Here is a 20,283-nt window from a genome sequence, read left to right as displayed (position 1 = left end):
CTTATTCAAAGAGCCGACCCACCCATCTTCCCCACTCCCAGTTTCACTGTCTTCACATGAGCCCCAAGGATGCAGGTTTTGTGTGTTTTGTTCCCTGTTGTGTTTCCAGTGCCTAGAAGAGTGTCTGGCACAGAGTGGACACACAAAATAGATGCTTAAATAACATTTATTAAATGATTGCATGAAAGGAAAACAGAACTCCTGGTCCCAGGTAGACAGTGAGAGCTGCCCCCTTGCCAGGTGTGCTGGTGGTAACAGCACTGAAGGCCCAGTCAGAACCCTCTATAGGTGGTACCACTGGGCACAGGACAGGTCTACTAGTCTCTGGTGCCTTGTCTGTACCTGCAGTTCTCAAAGATTGGCTTTATTTTTATTTATATCCCCACCCCAACCCACCCAAATAATTCTGGCAAGCTGAGGATTTAGTCTGTGGTTTCATTAGGAACAATCTGGCTGTAAATGATAAAACAAATAACTCCTCTTCCCCCAAATAACCCGAGTGAAATAGCCTAAGGAGAGATAATTTGTTAACTCACATAAAGACAAACCCATCATTAGCATAAGCTTCAGGTGTGGCTTGATCCAGGATCTCATGTGGCATCACCTGAACTTGTTCTTCCTTGGTTCCACATGGTGTCATGGGCATCTGTCTCCACAGCTCTGGCTTCTTGTGTGTCTTGCTGGTTCTGGGTGGAACTCCAGCCTCTGACTGGCCAAGGGAGGGCTGTGCACGCTGACCCATAACCTCACCAGGACCATGGGCCATGGAGAGAAGTAGTCCCCTGAAAGGAAGGGCCTGATACCTAAACCAGGGGATGGATGCTGAGCCGCCCAGTTTCCCCCCAATGGTCCGTCAGCATCTGTGGGGAGGCTCACAACCTGAGGACCCTTCAGGGCCATCCCTCTGTCTCCTAGGGCGTGCTGGAGCTGCTGTCGGAGGTGGGCTGCCACCTGCGTGTGTCCCTCTTCGATGTCACCTATCGGCACTTCTTCGGGAGGACGTGGAAGAGCTTGTCGAGGCCCACAGAGCCACTCAGCAGGCAGCCGGCCAGGATCATCTTCAACGAGGTGGGTGCAGTGGCTGGCAGGTGTGTGGGTTCCACCCAGACCTGGGGGCACCGCCAGTGCACCCCAGACTCCAGGAATGCCTCGAGCAGCAAGCTGAGCTCCCACAAAGCTTGTCCTGGCAGCTAGCATCTGCTTTCAGACAGAAACTTGTGTGGCAGCCACGTGCCCTGAGTGGATGGTGACGGGGCGGGTGCGGGGGGGGCAGAATACGTGTGGGTCTTGTCACCTTCATGGAAACTTCCAGCTTTGGCACCAAAGTTAGGAAATTATTGATCTCATCAGATTTCCCCAGTTTTCCTCCTCGTTCACTTCCCCCTTCTTTTTCTTTCTTTTTAGTTTAGGATTTGTTTTTTTTTTAAGATGAGCAAATTGAGACTTAGAAGTGAGGTGCCTTGCCCAGGTAGAAGGTGGGAGGGCCCGGAGCCCCCACCTCTGTCTGCAGACTGGGTGGTTGCCTTGGCATCGGTTGGTGACATGGTCTTGCTCGTGTAGTAACCCTGTGTCTGGTCACCCTGCAGATAGGGTGTCCCATCCTCGTTCAGCTACACCAAACCCACAAGCGTCTCTTCCAGCGCCTGATGTCAGCCCGCCATGGGGCCAGGTGCCAAGGCGATGGTGCTGGGTGGACAGGACAGGTGTGGTTCTCACCCCGGACAACTTACAGTCTGCGAGGTGACACACCCAGGCAGGCGGCAGCAAGTGTAGGTGTGGTGAGTTCTCGGAGGAGACTGACAGCTGCTGCCCTGGGGAAGAAGGGGAGACATAAGCAGGTGGTGAAGGAGGGCCTCTGGGAGCTGAGCCTATGGGATGGAGGGAACCAGCCCGGGATGAGTGGCGCTGTGTCCCGGGGTGAGGGGTGGGAGGGCGGCCAAGGGTAGGGTTGGCGGGTAGCTAGCTGGGAGGGGCCTTCCTGAGACAACGGAGTTTTCCTCAAGAGCTGGAGGTGTCCCAGTGGTCTTCCCAGCTGCTCCTTCAAGCCGCACCTGAACGCAGTGGGTCCTGCAGGGAACAGTATTGGCGGGTCGGTGCTGTGTTGATTTTGTCCTTCTCTGCGCAGTGTCAGGGAAGCCCAGTAGGTGACAGTACAGTGAGTAACGGAGGTGGTGGCCGTGGCCACAGCTGTCCTGGGGAAGGTCACTGTGCGTAACCAGACCAAGCGAGCCGCCCTCTTTGTGGGGGATGGTCCTGCCCAGTCATGAAGGCGCCTGGCTTCTCTGCACTTGGGTGTCACCCACAGTCAGGATGCTGTGTCCAGCGTGCCTTGATGTTACTCATCCTTACTGAACGTGCAGGAGAGGGAGATGCTGTGCCCGGAGGTTCAGGAAAATTAGATATGGCCATGGGGATGTGTGTCCTGGGGACGAGGACCATGACTGGTGTGTTCCGGCCATCAGATGGCCCATGCTGAGCCCCTCAGTCTGGTGTCTGGGTTGAGAGAGATGCTGTATGTTGTAAATCACATGTGACTGTGGCGGCTGTTTAGGGTGCTGTCCCAGCTCCAGCATGCACTGAGTCACCTTTGCGCCTCTGTCTTGGGGTGAACGATTAGGGGTTGCCAAGGCCTGGCAGGAGTGAGGTGGCCCCAGTGTTGCTGGGAGCCTGACTGGGGTGCCACCTTCCAGGGCTGGGCTGTTTGGATTCTCTTTCTCAGCGGACAGTCACCCCCTGGAAAGCCTGGTGCGGTGACAGATACTACGGTGACTGTGTCACCACGGGATGGTTGGCTCCCAGCTTCTTGGGGAGGTTTCAGCCCCGCCGTTTGCCTCTGGAGGTTGGTATATATGTCTGTGTCTTGAAGAGCAGTTGGCAGGTCAGAGGCCATAAATGACAGACACCTTGACCACAGTGATTGTTCTCGACACTTGTTTTAACCCTGACGTTGGAGGGGCTCTGCAGGCTCTGTTGGAAGTGCTGCTGTGTCGAAGGGATGGTGATCCCCCAAGATCAGCAGAGGAGCACTCTGCCACTACTGGGGTCCCAAGATGAACCTCCCCATGGCTTTCCTTGTAGCCACGGTCACTGCCAAGACAAGCCACACACGGAGGATCTGCCATCTCCCCAGCCAGCTTGGTGGCTGAGAGCCCTGCAGAGTAAAAGGTGCGTTGTAAGAAATGGCCTTCAGAGCTGCTGCTCCACCTTCTGGGCTCATCAAGGGCTCAGCATCCATGCCCAAGAGGGTTCTCAGGTGTACCCCCATCCTTGGAGCTGTGGGTCAAGGCCCTTTCAGCTCAGTTCGTGTCTGGTCCGAGCTGCGGGAGCTGAGTGCTGCTCAGTCATTTGGGTTATGCTAAGCGGGACGTGGGGACCAGGGCCATGTGTTAAGGAGGACCACAGTCTTTAACGTTTTCAGAAGAATCTGCACCCTTCAGTTACTGATCGCAGTGAGGCTAGTGCTGGGGAACAGAGAAGTTTTGGTTGGGAGGGGATGCCAAGGCCCCAGAATTGCTCAGCCAGAGCTGTGTTCAGGTGCTATGCCCCGGGCGGGCAGCAGAGGCCAGTGCTGCCCCAGGAACGGTCCGTCCTGATGGGCCGCTTGGCAGCATCCTCCCCACCAGCACTGTCCTCTCGTCCTTGACGTTCAGAGTTTACTGAACTACAGAGAATCCCCTTTGCCGTGTGTGTGTGTATGCATGGCATGTGGAGCGTGTGCACATGAAATGTGGAGCGTTCCCAGGGTGACCTGGATACGCAGAGGGTCTGGTTATGGAGTCTTGTCATCTGAGCAAAGCTCTGGGTACACACCTATGGGAATAGAGAGAAACACAATTTGCCCTTTTTAGAGGTGATTCTGAAATTTGGTGAAGATCTTTTTCTGATTTTGCTAATCTCCTGGGCCTTTCTGGTTCAACCCATTGGTTGTGGCTCAGGGGTGATGTGATGGAGGTTACCAGCGGCCAGTAGCAGGGGCCCATCTGAAAATCGATGTGGTCATCTGGCCTCTGTGTAGACTCATGAATCAACCATGTTGATTCTGTTGGGCTCTGGGTTTTGATTGAATTGTCCTTGTAATACACAGCCCTGAAAGAAGATGCTATTTCATTACTTTGCAAACAGTGTCCTGTAGGAAAGACCATGGACGAAAGGAGTCCTGCCTTGAGCCGAGCCGGGTGTTTCTTTCCGGGAGGGATGAATTCCTTATGCCACTCTCATCCCAGCCTCCCCCCTCTGCCTGGCAGACCACAGGGCACCAGCTCCAGGCCTCTCATCTCTGAGCTCAGATCTCTGTGTTCTGCTTCGAGGCTGCCCTCGGTGGAGAGGAATCACCCTTCACTTGCGCTGAGACAGTCGATCATTCTTTCAGCCTCTTGAAAGATATCTTTAAAAATTAATCTGAGAGACCAAAGCACCATGCAGTTCCTGCACTTGCTTTCTGAGATGGACATAATTCTCCCTTAAATTCTTTCCTTAACTAACCACACTCAGCCTGCAGTGAAAGGCTCATTTTTCCTCCTTTATTTATTTAACTCGAGCCACTGGGTAGGAATCCTAGTGGTTCTTCACAGGCAGCCAGAACCCAGACTAGGGGATAATACCTCCAGGGACCATGTCAGCCCCAGGTGTGGCTGGAGTCTCAGGTGGCTCCCTCTTCCCATTGCCAAGGCTGGGAGAAGCGGGCTCCTGAATGTTCTTGTTCGTCAGCGTAATGAGAGGGAAGTGCGTGCTCATGCTCAGTCATGTCCAACTCTTTGCAATCCCATGAACTGTAGCCCGCCAGGCTCCTCTGACCGTGGAATTCTCCAGGCAAGAATATTGGAGTGGGTTGCCGTGCCTTCCTCCAAGGGATCTTCCCGACTTGGATTGAACTCAGGTCTCCTGCATTGCAGGCGGATTCTTTGCCAGCTGAGCTGCCAGGGAAACCCAAGGATACTGGAGTGGGAAGCCTCTCCCTTCTATGTCTCCTGCACCAGGTGAATTCTTCACCTCTGAGAAGGGAGGTGACTCTCCTTTAAAAGTGGAGGCTGTCCATAAGAAAGAACGAAACAATGCCATTTGCCGCAATGTGAGTCAACATAGAGATGATCATACTGAGTGAAGTAAGTCAGAAAGAGAAGGACAAATACCATATGATATCACTTACACGTGGAACCTAAAATATGGCACAAGTGAACATATCTATGAAACAGAGACAGACTCACAGACATAGAGAACAGACTTATGGTTGCCAAGGGGTGTGTGGGGGGCTGGGGGAGGGAAGGACTGGGAGTTTGGGGTTAGCAGATTCAAACTGGTTTATATTTATAGCATAGGGAACTATTGATATATTCAATATTATGTGATAATCCATCATGGAAAAGAATATAAAAAAGAATATACCATCTGATGCAAAGAGCCAACTCATTGGAAAAGATCCTGATGCTGGGAAAGATTGAGGACAGGAGGAGAAGAGGGCAGCAGAGGATGAGATGGTTGGATGGCATCACTGACTCGATGGACATGGGTTTGAGCAAAACCCAGGAGATGGTGAAGGACAGAAGAGCCTGGTCTGCTGCAGTCCATGGGGTTGCAGAGAGTCCAACATGACTTAGTGACTGAACAACAGCAACAATATGTGTATAACCGAATCACTTTGCTATACAGCAGATATTAACACAACATCTGTAAATCAACTCTACTTCAATAAAATTAAAAAATAAGTGGATGCTGTCAAGGAATGTCAGTGTATCCAAGGGAAACTCCAGGAGGCTCTGCCCAGTGGACAGATTAACCCTGCCCTGGTTAATCGCCAGGTTTCTGAACATGCCCTCCCCTCTCCTTACCCACTCTCATGTTCCAGGAGCTGCTCCTAATCTAAACCATTTGCAAAACAGGAATCCAGCGTGTCTCCGGGGAGCTGTCTCTGCAGAGAGCGCCTGGTCTTAGCCGTGTCACCGAGGAGGATTTCTTTCCTGTCTGGCTCAACAAAACAACTCCTGAGGACCCTGAGCCAGAAATGGGGGGGCGGGTATAGAAGTGAGTGAATGAATAGAAGGAGAAATGATATCTCTCCATGATGTTTCCAGCATAGGGATTTAGTTGTTTGGTGATTGAACTGTCTACCATGTGGGCTTCCCAAGTGGTGCTAGCGGTAAAGACTCTGCCTGCCATTGCATGAAACTTAAGAGACACAGGTTCGATCCCTGGGTCAGAGAGATCCCCTGGAAGAGAGAATGGCATCCCACTCCAGTATTCTTGCCAGGAGAATCCCATGGACAGAGGATCCCGATGGGCTACAGTCCATGGGGTTGCAAAGAGTTGGTCACGCCTGAGCATCTGAGCATCTGAGCATATAGACATACATGTGGGGGCAATAGCTGCTGCTGCCGCTAAGTCGCTTCATTTGTGTCCGACTCTGTGCGACCCCATAGACGGCAGCCCACCAGGCTCCTCCATCCTGGGATTCTCCAGGCAAGAATACTGGAGTGGGTTGCCATTTCCTTCTCCAATTCATGCATGCATGCTAAGTTGCTTCAGCCGTGTCTGACTCTATGCGACCCTATGGACAGCAGCCCACCAGGTTCCTCTGTCCACAGGATTCTCTAGGCAAGAATACTGGAGTGGGTTGCCATTTCCTTCTCCAATAGAAAGCTTTGAATTTGTCAGCTTGTGTGTGTTCATCACAGTCTCCTGGGGCTGTTTTTGCTTTAGGTTGTAACTGGGTTTGCTGTTTCTGAATAAGCCCAGCCATCCTTCTCCAGGCGGGAGTGGGACTGGCTTTGGCTGAGGGGCTGGGATCTGATGTAAGATGGATAAGGGCTGAGTCCTGCTCCACCCTCACTCCTGTGGGGTCTTGGGCCAGTTGTTTAAACTCTTGACTCTGAATTCATCATCTGTGCCTGATGGACAGCAATGTCCACCTCCTAAGGGTCCGGAGGGTAAGCAGTAGGTTCTTCCCAGACAAGCTCCCAGGGAGCAGTAGGGGCTCACTCAGCAAACACTGGCTGGGGGTCTGCTCTGTGCCAGGCTGTTCTGTTAGGACCTGGAAATGTCCAGATGGGTGAGATGGTGTGTGGTCATTTCAGCCGTGGTGGGGTTTGCGTTGTCACTGTAGATGAGAGCTTGTCAACCCTGGCTCCACAGAGACTTTGAGTCTCTTGGTGTGGGGGTGGTGGTGGGGGCACTATCTCCAAAGCTGTGTTCTTTTCCTGCAAATAATGGTGAGCCCCACTCCAGATGAGTGGAAGCTTCTGACTGGAATTAGAGATTTTGCATCTCCCAGAGGAGAGTTTTGCTCGGTGGATTCACTGTGCTTGGAGCGGTCAGTCTTGCAGCCGGTTGTGTGCAGCAAACTGTTCTGAGCCTCCAGTGGAAGGCTGAGCTGACAGATAGCGGCTGCAGATGGGTATGTGGTGTGTTTACCTTCCAGAAGCTACCCTACTAAAGGTTTACTAAAGAAAATTGTTTGGTGGGGCTTCCCTGGTGGTCCAGTGATTAGGACACCATGTAGCCACAGGTTTGATCCCTGGTTGGGGAACTGAGATCCTGCAGGCTGCTTGGTGAGGTCAAAGAAGAGGAAAACAAAATTGTTCGGAAAGTACTAGTTTAATTTCTGCGCCTCTCTCCCCGGCCTTGTCCTCAGCCTGGGATAGAAGAGCGTGTGTCACTTAGGGCAGGTCAAGCGGCTGTGCAGCTGTGGACGAAGCCTCTGCACAAACGCCCGTCTTCATCTGAGGCCCAATTTCGATTCTGTCACGTGTGTGAAAAATGGACCCTCAGCCCTGAGGGAAAATGTCGGCATTTTTGAAGATGAAGGCATTAAGACAGGAGCATTTCTGTGATTTATTAACCAGTTTATCCTGTCAGGGGGGCACCTTGTCAAGGGCGGATGAGTGAGCTGTGGCGTGGGGGGACCAGAGCCCTACTCTTCTGTGTCCCATGGCTTCTCTCTCGGTAATTGGACGGGCTTGACTTCAACTTTTAATCCCGTGGTGGCAGCTGATGCATCTCCAGGCATCCTGCATGGCCGCTGCCAGGCATCCTGACCCTGGGGGGCTTGGTTTTTTAAAATATTTATTTACTTGGCTGCGTCGGATCTTAGCTGCATCATGTGGGGTCTTTCAATGTGGTGCATGGGGTCAGTAGTTACAGTGCGTGGACTGAGTCACTCTGTGGCATGTGGAACTGGGTTCTCAGTTCTCTGACCAGGGATCAGTGTGTCCCCTGAATTGGAAGGAGGATTCTTTACCACTGGACCACCAGGGAAGTTCCTGGAGGGCTAGCTTGCAGAACTGCTTGATCGTGCTTGGGATGTCTGACCAAGCCCACGGGGGTGGGGTGGGGGTAGGGGGCCTGGGTTCTAGGTGACTTGGCTCCTCTGGGGATCCCCCGGCCAGGTGCCTGAAGGGTTGAAGCCACAGAGTTGTGTGGTTCATCCCTAGGGCTTTTACTTGCACAGATCTTCCGAGCTGGTCGGCCCTGGGCAGGGTGTGTATTTTCTACCTGCCTAAGCTGACTCTTGAGAAGTCCCTTGGACTTCATGGGGATCAAACCAGTCAATCCTAAGGGAAATCAGCCCTGAATATTCATTGGAAGGACTGATGCTGAAGCTGAAGTTCCAATACTCTGTCCACCTGATGCGAAGAGCCAACTCATTGGAAAAGACCCTGATGCTGGGAAAGATTGAGGGCAGAAGAAGGGGGCGACAGAGGAAGAGATGGTTGGATGGCATCACGGACTTAGTGGACATGAGTTTGAGCAAAGTCTGGGAGATAGTGAAGGACAGGGAAGCCTGGTGTGCTACAGTCTATGGGGTCACAAAGAGTTGGACATGATTTAGCGACTGAACAACAACAACAAATTAACCTTTACCTTTGAACTTCTTGAGGGCTAGATCGTGTTTCCAGGTTCCTTAGAATTTCTTTTTTTTTTGATGTGGACCATTTTTTAGAAGTATTTATTGGATTTGTTCCAGTATTGATTCTGTTTTGTGTTTTGTTTTGTCTGGTCGAGAGACACGTGTGATCTTAGCCCCCTGACCAGGGATCGAACCTTCACCCCTTGCATTGGAAAGTGAAGTCTTAACCGCTGGATCACCAGACAAGTCCTTGGAAGTTCTTTAGTATGTGCGGCATGCTTATTAGAGAGGCGGTAAATCACGTTTGGAAAAGCATTAGTCCTTACCCATCAGTAGTGAGGGAATGAGGCACTCAGACCTTGTGTTGCCTTGTAACATGCTGAGCTTCCAAGGCCAACCCTGCTGGTGAAAATGGAGTCTCTGGGACAGACCAGAGTGAGGCTCTGTTGTTGGTTTGGTCTCAGAATAATTGTTTGCAGTGGTAAAGGAAAGGGAGAGGCGATAGCCATGAATTGATACGTGAACATGAAAGTGAAATTTGCTCAGTTGTGTCTGACTCTTTGCGATCCCATGGACTATACCGTCCATGGAATTCTCCAGGCCTGAATACTGGAGTGGATAGCTGTTCCCTTCTCCAGGGGATCTTCCCAACCCAGGGATCAAACCCAGGTCTCCTGCACTGCAGGCAGATTCTTTACCAGCTGAGCCACCAGAGAAGTCCAGTTGGTGCCTGGGACATGCCCAAAGCAGCTGGTCCTACCGCCTCTGGGCAAAGGATTTCAAGGTGACCTCTAAGCTGGAGGATTATGGCTGCTCTACATCAGAGCTGACAATGTTTGTTTCACTGCCAAGAAGAAAAGTGGGTAGTGTCCATAAAACCGATATGCACAGGTGTAAATGTGGGAGGTGAGATAATGACAAACTTGACTTTACGGTGGGGCTTTTTAAAACAGTACTCAAGTCTTGGAAATGGAAACATAATTCTCTCTTGGTCCAACCACCTGTCAGCTGTAAGTGGTCATTATTTCATCATTTTGCAATAAAAGATAATAGAATAACGATTTATATCTCATGGTTGATGTTTTAATGTGTCTCTCTGTTATCCTGGGCTGACAGTCTGTGATTACAGTAAACGTTTTCTTGGTGACACCGTGGTAATGACTCGTTAATGGGGGATTATTCCAAGTTTAAATCACATTGCCGCAGACCAGCCCAGCCCTGTGTTGGGGGGTGGTCCTTGTGCTCAGTAGGTGACTCTACCACCTGGGCTTCGCCCCAACAAGGACGCTGAGTTCCAGCGACCCCTTGAGTACAGAGCCTCAGTTCAGCACTGACCTGGGCTCCCGGGATGCTTGTTCCCTGAAGATTCTCAAACGTAGTTAGTGCCTCCATTTTTATCGTCTGTGTCTATGACGTTTGTTAGTTTTAGATGAGACTGACTGCACTGGATTTCAGGAGATTGGAAACAGTGGCAGAAGCAAGGTGTTTCTGTTCCCATGTGGGCACGTGCATCTCAGGGACGGGAGCTGGATTTGACCCAGCTGTGTCGTCTTTCTCACTCCCCACCCCATGGAGAAGCTACAAGTGGGAAATCTTTTAGTAGCAATTTGAGTATCCTTTGCTTGGCTTGGACCCCTGCCTCACCAAATCTTGTCTTAAATATTCTCAAGGCGATATTTGTTATAAACAAAGATATTTTGTTGTTGTTGTTCAGTCGCTAAGTCATGTCTGTCTGCAACCCTGTGGACTGCAGCATGCCAGGCTTCCTTGTCCTTCACTATCTCCTGGAGTTTGCTCAAACTCATGTCCATTGAGTTGGTGATGCTGTCCAACCATCTCATTCTGGACTGGGGATGACAGAATGAAATCCTCAAGAAATCCCAGGATATTGCTTAGTTAAAACAGAATTCATTCAGATGCAGCCTCATGGTATTTCCACAGGAAACAGGGATTAGAGTCAGTATTGATGAGTTGTGATTGAAGTTTGGCAGTGGGCATTGCATGAAAAGGCTCTGTGGACGTGTGGGCAATGTGGGCAGCTCGGTGGACGTGTGGGTGTGGTGGGCAGTTCACTGGATGTGTGGGTGCCATGGGCTACTTACATCTTTGACTCAGGGTCCTGGCAGGTGATAGGGTGCAGTGCATGGCTGCCCCAGCCCCTTTCCTCTTCAGACGCTCTAATGTCTTTTGGCATCTTTTGAGGATGAAAAACTCCTAGAGGAGAAGCAAGCAGTCTTGCGTCCAGATGCTGGGTGTCTTGGAAGGAGGAGCTGTGACTCCATTGTCTGTCTCTGAGGGTGTCCCTTCCTGGCCCCTTCTCCTCTCTGGTGCCTGGAAGGGATGCTGTTCCCCACACGGTGTGTTTGTGGCATCGACATGAGAATGGTGGAGGGTGAGGAGGGAGCCCGCCTGCATCCCTGAGCTTTTCCTCTTTGCAGGTCGTGAGCATTCACTCTGTCCGCTTCTCTTTGGCAGCCCTTGTATTTTCACACATCCTTGAACCATCCTCATGTCGTGGCCGTGGTGGAGGTGGTGGCTGAAGGCAGGAGACGAGATGGGACCCTTCAGACTCTGTCCTGTGGGTTTGGAATCCTTCGGATCTTCAGCCACAAGCAGGAATCTCCAACTTCAACCTCCCAGGACAAACGGTATCTGCCTTGTTTCCTCAGTCGTTGGGGTTCCCTGCATCTTTGTGTGGTGAATTAACTGCTTGTCCACAATAGGAAGCTCTGAATTTGTCAGTTTGTGTGTGTTTATCATAGTCGCCTAGGGATGTTTTTGCTTCAGGTTGTAACAGTGTTTGCTGTTGCTGTATAAGCCCAGCCGTCCTTCCTTTTCCAGGAGGGAGCAGGACTGGCTTTGGCCAAGGGGGTGGGATCTGATGTAAGGAGGATACGGGCTGAGTCCTGCTCCATCCTCACTCCTGTGGGGTCTTGGGCCAGTTGTTTAAACTCTTGATTCTGAATTCATCATCTGTGCCTGATGGACAGCAGTGTCCACCTCCTAAGAGTCTGGAGTGTAAGCAGTAGGTTCTTCCCAGACAAGCTCCCAGGGAGCAGTAGGGGTTCACTCAGCAAACCCTGGCTGGGGGTCCACTATGTGCCAGGCTCTGTTATGTTAGGACCTGGACGTGCCCAGATGGGCAGGGCTGTGTGTGGTCATTTTAGCCATGGTGGGGTTTGCGTTGTCCCTGTAGATGGAGGCTTATCCACCCTGGCTCCATGGTGTGCTCTTGTTTTGCAGGCTGAGACTGTATCATGGGACCCCGCGAGCCCTCCTCCACCCGCTCCTTCAGGACCCCATAGAACGTAAGAGACGCGGCCTGGCCAGGCCTCCATAGCACCTGCTCATCATGTCACTTCCCTGAGTACTGGAGCGTCACCAGCTTAGCTCAGGTGTTAATAGATCTGAGGAATGTGTAACGTGGGCTTGGAGTCTGACATAATTTAAAGACCCTGGGCGGCCCACTGGTTGGGACTCTGTGCTCCCACTGCAGCGGCTAAAGGTTCCATCCCTGATTGGGGAACTGGGATCCTGTGTGCCAAGCCGTGCAGCCAAAAAGTAAAAAAAAATGAAAATTTGAAGACCTGAGACACATGAGCCTGAAGGGAGCACATAGCTTTGTGAGGATGACTCCGTGGGGTCCACCTGGAGGGAGGGCTGCTGGCCTTCTGGCCTCTGGGTAGCAGCTTTGCCCCCGTGTGAGTACTTGCTGTCCATCACGGTCACCGGCTGCCCCTGGAAGCCTCTGACCAGAAAGGGCATGGGTTGTCTCCAGCACAGCAAGGTGTCCAGTGGTGCCAGTGACAGGGACGTCCTGCAGGAGCACCTAATCTGTGTGGGCTCAGCGCTGAGTGGCCACCTTAGGGCAGTGTGGGCTTCCTGCCTGGCTCTGTGGCCTCTCCCCCCAAGCAGCCAGGGTGCCCCTGGAAGAGACGTGAGGCTCCCCCCCGGCTGCTGGCTGAGTGGAGGGTGGACGAAGGGGTGCCTGGTGAAGCAGGGGGATGGGGTGACAGGCCATTTTAGGGGCCTGGTGTGGGGCTCTTTTCTGACCTGAGGGGTGTGGACAGGGTTCTAGTGGTGGAGGTGGATCTGTTTGGGGGGAGTAGGGGGTGACTTTCTGTCTCTGAGATGTTGCCTGGATTCCATGGTGGAAACTTGGTGTCTGCCTTCCAGCCTGTGTGAAACCCTGAGCCTACTTCTACTCCCTGAATTTGGTGAAAATCTCATGATTGAGGAACAGTTAGTCAGAAACTTAACTTTAATGATAAAGACTGGCTTTTAGTGTTAGTTGCTCAGTCGTGTTTGACTTTGCGACCCCATGGACTGTAGCCCACTAGTCTCCTCTGTCCATGGAATTCTCCAGGCAAGATTACTGGAGTGGGTCAGTTCAGTTCAGTTGCTCAGTCGTGTCTGACTCTTTGCAGCCCCATGGAATGCAGCACATCAGACTTCCCTGTCCATCACTAACTCCTGGAGCTTGCCCAAACTCATGTCCATTGAGTCGGTGATGCCATCCAACTGTCTCGTCCTCTGTCACCCCCTTCTCCTCCCACCTTCAATCTTTCCCAGAATCAGGGTCTTTTCCAGTGAGTCAGTTCTTTGCATCAGGTGGCCAAAGTTTTGGAGTTTCAGCTTCAGCATCAGTCCTTCCAATGAATATTCAGGACTGATATCCTTTAGGATGGACTGGTTTGATCTCCTTGCAGTCCAAGGGATTCTCAAGAGTCTTCTCCAACAACACAGTTCAAAAGCATCAGTTCTTCAGTGCTTACCTTTCTTTATGGTCCAACTCTCACATCCATACATGACTTCTGGAAAAACCATAGCTTTGACTAGACGGACCTTTGTTGGCAAAATAATATCTCTGCTTTTTAATAAGCTGTCTAGGTTGATCATAGCTTTTGTTCCAAGGAACAAGTGTCTTTTAATTTCATGGCTGCAGTCACCATCTGCAGTGATTTTGGAACCCAAGAAAATAAAGTCTGTCACTGTTTCCATTGTTTCCCCATCTATTTGCCATGAAGTGATGGGACCAGATGCCATGATCTTAGTTTTTTGAATATTGAGTTTGAAGCCAGATTTTTCACTCTCCTTTTTCATTTTCATCAAGAGGCTCTTTAGTTCTTTGCTTTTTGCCATAAGGGTGGTGTCATCTGCATATCTGAGATTATTGATATTTCTCCCAGCAATCTTCATTCCAGCTTGTGCTTTGTCCAGCCCTGCATTTCTCATGATGTACTCTGCATATAAGTTAAATAAGCAGGGTGACAATGTACTGCCTTGATGTACTGCAGTGGGTAGCCATTCCCTTCTCCAGGGTTTCTTCCCGAACCCGGGATCAAACCAGTGTCTCCTACATTGCAGGCAGATTCTTTACTCTCTGAGCCACCAGGGAAGCCCTTTTAGGTTATTCCCCAATTGAATTTAATCATTGACTTGCCAGCATTTTCTCTCCTGAAGTATCCTTAGACTCAGCAACTGTTAAACAGCAAGCACCAACGCCCCCCCCCCCCCAGGTCCATTCTAGGACCACGGTTCTGGAGGAGGGTATGGGGGCTATGGATGTGTGACGGGCCTGAGGAGGGACAGCCACAGACTGACAGCTCATCCTCTCAGGGGGCATTTCCAAAAATGTGGGGTATTTTTCTTGACTGGGTGATGCAGTCACATAATCCAGAATTCAAAGTTTGAAACAGTGTGAGAAGGTTCAGGTGAGGTCTCCTCACCCCTGTGCTCCACTCCTCACCGGCATCACAGGTGATTTCCTCTCTGGGCTCTTGTGGGTCCTTCTGGGTCTTCTGATAACACACGAGCAGATATGCATGCTTGTGGTCTTGTTTTTGCCCCCGTCTAGTCGTCCCAGACCTTTGTTTTTCCCCTTAACTGTTTATCTTGGAGGGTGTTTCATATCAGCACTAGGAAGCATGCTTACTCTTTTTACCACTGGGTGGCATTTAGTTGAATTGCTGTTTGTGATTGAACTGCCTCCCCTGCCCCCCAAACAGACACTTGGAGCTGTTCTGTAGGAGCAGAGGATTGAAGGTGCAGTGGACATCTGCCCTTTTGTGAATGTGCAGGTGAATCTGTAGGGTAAATTCCTGGAAGTGGGATTGCTGGTCTGGGGGGGCCCCCCATGTGCAGTTTTGTATTATTTCCCCTGTTTGCCTTCCATGGCAATTGTACCAATGTGCTCTCCAGCCAGCCATGTAGCAGAGTGCCTTCTAGGGCATTTAATGTCTTACAGTAAGCAGATCCCACGTGTGGAGTGGTCAGATATTAAAAATACAATTTTCAACACTACAGTTTTATTTTCTAATGAATGCACATTTAGTTCTTACGAGATCACTTAGTGCGCCTCAGGAGGTGGTGAGTCACCTATCAGTGGAGGAAATCAAGCACTAGCAAGATGCACCATTTGGTGGGTGTGTGTTGAGAGTATGTCTGTGTCCCCCTCAACCCCAGGCCCTGTGACCCTGCACCCAGTTTCTGCTGACGCCTTCCCTCCACCTCCCTGAGAGCTCTGTCTGAGCTCTTCCCAGCGGCTGCTCCTTTCTCAGGAAGCTCTCCTTCTTCCCACTTCCCCAGCGTATTATCCAAAACTTTCTTGGGGTTTGGATCCCATTCTCCCATGTGTTACGGGTGTCAGTGGGCTTGTATCTTAGTCACTGCAGAAGAATGGTCCCTCTTTGAGGACAGGACTCTGTCTTGGATGTCGCTGGCTGCCCAGCACCTAGTCCTGCTGCTTTGTGGGGCTTGATGAATGTGAGGCCGAGACTGAAGAAGAGATATTTTTGTCAGAGCACCCTCCAAGGTCCCTCTGATCATGGGAGTGAGCCATACCTGACTACACTGCTCAGGGGAAGAGATGAGTCGAGAGATTCTATTATGTCAGATCAAAAAACAAGTGTCTCTTTCATTGCAATTTTACCAAAGAGAGTTATTAAGTGTTGATTCTCTTTTGCTTTTGGCTGAACGAACAGAGCAATTCCCCTCTCTTCCTAGAAAAATACTTTTCCTCTTGGTCTGGCTCTTTCCCAAGCTGCTCGGCTTATTGGCCTGTTTGACTGAAGGTGCTTCGGTTTTAGCTGTCACAGGAGGTGTTTTCTCCCCCAGAGAACAAGCACATGACCATCATTGAGAACTGCAGCCTGCAGTACACGCTGAGGCCACACCCGCTCCTGGAGCCCGTGTTCCATCTTCTTCCTGAGAACCTTCTTGTGTCCGGTCTGCAGCAGATACCTGGCCTCCTTCCAGCTCACGGAGAATCAGGTGAGGACTCTTGTGTTTCTGGTCATTTGATGAGTCTCTGTTAGTTCGCAGTCAGATCTTGCAGGAACTGGACCGTATGGGGTGAGCGCTGGTTGGGTCCCTCTGGCTATCCCTCTGGCTAACGCTCGGTGGTGGTAGGGGGAGAAGAAGGGGGAAGTGAGGAGGAGGAGAAGGGTGGCTGGATCGTCTCACTGGTGTTCCCTTCCTGAACACACCTCGCGTCTCTCAGGTCCTCTCTGCCTTCTCTCCTCAGGAAATGGTCTCATAAGACAGATAGCTCACGTCTGTACGACCATGACCAGGAAAACCACTGTTGCTGGATCTCAACTGTGCTGGGCCGCCATATCAGTGGCTTGGTTATTATAACTTGTTAATTATGGTAAAATAGGTATAATGTAAAACTTGACTATTTTAGCCGTTTTTAAGTGTCCAGCTCAGTGGCATTAAGTCCACTCACGTTGTTGTGCAGCCATCCCCCCATCCATCTCCAGAGCCTTTGCATCTTCCCCAACTGAAACTCTGTCCCATTAAATACCAACTCCCCATCTCTCTGCCCTCTCCATCCCCCCTCCAGCCTCTGTCCCTCACCATTCTACTCTCTGTCCCTATGAACCGACTCCTCTAGGGACCTCACAGAAGTGGAATCCTGCAGTATTGGTCCTTTCATGACTGGTTTATTTCACTTGGCATAATGTCCTCAAGGTTCATCTGTGTTGTTGCGTGTGTTGAAATTTCCTTGCTTATTAAGGCTGAGTGGTACCCATCGTATGGAAGGACCACCTTTTGTTTATCCGTTTACATGTCCACTGACCTTGGGCTGGTCCACCTTTTGATTTGTGAGTAAAGCTGCTTGATTACTTTGGAACTGAAATCCATGGAACAGGCTCAGGGCTGTGTCTTGATTTAGGAGTTGATCCTCTTGGTGGATAAAGGTCAGCCCTTCACAGTCGTGAATCACTCTGGGGGCTGATCTGCATTTAAGTTCTACTGATGGGCCATACCTCCTTGGCCTCCTGCTCCTTTTGGGCACTTGTGGGGGCTTTTTTTCTGGCCATCTGGAAGACTCTAGGAGAAGGGACCGCAACAGCCTTCCCCACCTGGCACTGCTGGAACCTCTGTTCTTGGGAGCTGGCTCCCTGCTCCATCCAGGAGAGGCAGGATGTAGTGTGAGCAGCGGGGAGGAGAGCTGGGAGGTGCTGAGTGTTTGGCTCAGAACAGAAACACCCAGGACCCAAAAAGGAGGCTCAGCTCCAGAAGGGAGAGTGTGTGTCTCAGCAACGATGTCTGTGTGCATGGCCTAGGTGCTGGGGTCTAGGCTGGGCTGCAGACCTTATCATCTGAGGTCATGAACTCCTGGGACGGGTGCATGGCGGTCATCACCATCCTGAGCTCATTGTTTCTCCAGCATCTCAGAGACGAGACGATTATACATGAGAAATGACCAATTAACCATGAACAGGAGCATGTTCTTGTGTGTGTGTGTGGGTGGGGGGGAGCTCCAGGTTTAGATCTGTCCTGGGTCACCAAGCCCTAACCCCCTCCCTGCAGCACCCCCCAAGCAGCCATGTTGCCCCCTGTGAGGCACCTGTGTTTAGCCCAGAGGGAGGAGTAATAAGAGTTACAGGCTGGAGAGATTACCTCCTGGTTGTGCTGAGGAGTGATGAGAATGTGACATCTTCTCTAAGCCCCGCCCCAGCCCTGCCCACTGGTCAGGAAGGTGCTGTCAGCTCCCCCCCACCCCCACCCAGGCAGGAAGTCAGTGTATGAGTCTTTCTGACCTGGGATTCTGGGTGTTTTAAGCAGAATGTTTTTGAGGCCTGACGTGCATCTATCACCAGCGGGGGGCAGTAGAACTGCAGCTAAAGCATGAAGATACAGAAGTGGAGTGCGGACCTGCTTCTGTGTCCGTCCTGGGAGGTGCAGGAGAAGCTCAGGGGCCCAAACAGGCCCCACGTTTGTTCTCAGCATCCCTCGGGCTGGAGGGGTAAAGGGCTATGGCATGGAGAGGAGTTCTGGATTCAAGGAGCTCGAGTCCAGCTCCTGACCCTGAGTTCGCGTTTTTGAACGGGCTGAGCCCCCTTGGCCTCCGGTTTGCCTCTGATGTGGAGTGGCGAGCACTGGGCCTTTGACAGATGCAGGTGGTGCCTGTAAAATGGCAAAAATGAGAACAATTTATGTTGTTGTTTAGAAACAAATGACCAGAATGCACTCTGGCAGGTGGGCGGGAGCTGCCTTCACTTGGGCAGGAGCTGTGCTCACTCCTCTGAGGGAGAGGGGACCAGGGCAACCTCCCCTCCAGTCCCCAGACCACCTGGGAGCAGAGAGCCTCTTGCTCAGCTCCCATGCGCAGCCTCCCAGGCACCCAGCCCGCTTTCTGACAGCGGTTATTGTTTCTGTTGCAAATTCTGCCCAGGATCTCATGGGCTTTTGTGACTCACTCTTGAAAGAGTTGTTTTGCTGGTTAGTGTTTTATGGCCCTAAAGGGCCCAGGCAGGGGCTGGTGCTGGCCTCGGTGGTGGGAATCACTTGTCTAACTTGCTGAGGGCTTGTTTTATTTTGATGTCATGATGGGACTTGGCTATTTGTTCATTTGTAAAATACCACAATGTGGGAGAAGTGAATTGCTTTCACTCTGTTTTATTTTTTTCAATTTTTAATTGGAGGATAATTGCTTTGCAATGTTGTATTAGTTTCTGCCACACAACATTGTAAGTCAGCCATAAGTATATACACATCCCCTCTCTCTTGAGCCTCCCTCCGACTCCTTCCCACCCCTCTATGTCATCACAGAGCACCAGCCTGGGCTCCCTGTGTTATACAGCAGCTTCCCACTATCTATTTATTTTACGCATGGTAGTGGATATATGTCAGTGCTAGGAGTGGGTTGTTTTCAATTGAAATGTGGATGGAGGTCATTGTAGGTTCACATGTGGTATTCATAAGTGTGGTAGCTACAGGAGGTTTGGCTGGCAGGGGTGGTGAGGCGGTACCCCAGAGCACTGCGCTGGGCAGTCAGTGCAGGGGTTCACCTCTGCCCGCTGCCCTGCTGGGCGCTTGTGCTGTCAGCCATCTCTCATCTCCTGCTTGGCCCTGCTCACTGCCCTCTGCTCCCTGGGAGCCCATCCTCCCTCCCTCCTGTATCTTGAACATCAGCATGCCAACTCTGTGCTGGTGCGGGGCTTTCCCCGGGCTGACCCACCAGCGCGCTGACCCCAGCCCCACTTCCTCATCTATTAAGCCGAGCTAGGCAGAGCTGTCCCGAGAACTGATGTGCAGGCTTGCCACGTGGTGGCCCCTCTCAGCTGGTGTGTCCTCGGGCTGGGCCTCCACCTACTGAGGTGCTTCCCCAGCCCCAAACTGCTGATGCTGCACTTTCGCAAACAACATACGGGTCCCTGGAGGGGCCCTGCGCCCCAAGCCTGAGCACCTTGTGTACTGATGGGGTTCTCCCACCAGGCTTCCCAGGTCGAGCTGACTGCCCACCCTCCGGGGTCAGGCTACGTGTCTTCTAAGTTCCCGGATAGTGACTTCGATCTCCTGTGGTGAGGGAGGGACCAGGGACAGGGCCATGCTCCCTGAGGCTGCTGTGGGTCAGGGGCCAGTGCGCTACAGCTTCGATTCTGGCCCTTTGCTGAGGACAGTTAAAATGACAGAATTAATCTTTATCCAATAAATTCATAAAACTAAAAGTTTTCCCTTCCAACCTCACTCCCCAGAGATAACTGCTGCTAGTAGGTTGGTGTATACCTTTTATATACTAATTGATTCACTGTTTACTCAATCCGTATTTATAGAGTAGATCCTGTGGGCGGCAGGCCCTGTGCTGGGGCTGAGGGTGCATCCCTGTGCTCACAGTACAGAGTCAGTGCATCCTTCCTGGATGGGGGCCAGCCTCAAGTCCAACCGCCGTCCTCACAGGCCATAGGAAGTGTTTTAGAGCAAACCTGGGGCTTCTCAGGTGGCTCAGTGGTAACGAACCTGCCTGCCAATCCGGAGACGCGGGAGATGGAGGTTTGATCCCCGGATTGGGAAGATCCCTGGAAGAGGAAATGGCAACCCACTCCAGTATTCTTGCCTGGGAAATCCCATGGACAGAGGAGCCTGAAGGGCTACAGTCCATGGGGTCGCAAAGAGTCTGACATGCTGAGCAGGCATGCCATCTAGAGCAAATG

The 20,283-nt window shown here is 51.5% G+C and overlaps 1 protein-coding gene across 5 annotated transcripts in view; it reads left to right on the top strand.

The window, feature by feature from the left end:
* The window catches only part of NPHP4 (nephrocystin 4), a 133,262-nt gene that overhangs the window by 14,312 nt on the left and 98,667 nt on the right, over positions 1–20,283 (top strand). For all 5 annotated transcript variants that reach the window (XR_014053643.1, XR_014053642.1, XM_081490312.1 and 2 more), the window contains exons 3-6: positions 916–1,068; positions 11,315–11,487; positions 12,083–12,147; positions 15,956–16,111. Coding sequence is in view for 3 of the 5 variants with exons in the window: in XM_081490312.1 (XP_081346438.1) it covers positions 916–1,068; positions 11,315–11,487; positions 12,083–12,147; positions 15,956–16,111 (547 nt within the window). In the remaining 2 variants the exon portion in view is untranslated. The remainder of the gene's footprint in view (positions 1–915; positions 1,069–11,314; positions 11,488–12,082; positions 12,148–15,955; positions 16,112–20,283) is intronic.

This window comes from Giraffa tippelskirchi, chromosome 5 (genome assembly GCF_054371585.1).
Source record: "Giraffa tippelskirchi isolate mGirTip1 chromosome 5, T2T-mGirTip1v1.2.pri, whole genome shotgun sequence".
In the NCBI taxonomy this organism is placed as follows: domain Eukaryota; kingdom Metazoa; phylum Chordata; class Mammalia; order Artiodactyla; family Giraffidae; genus Giraffa; species Giraffa tippelskirchi.
The sequence above is the reverse complement of the archived record's forward strand: the minus strand, read 5'-3'. Positions and strand labels throughout refer to the sequence as shown.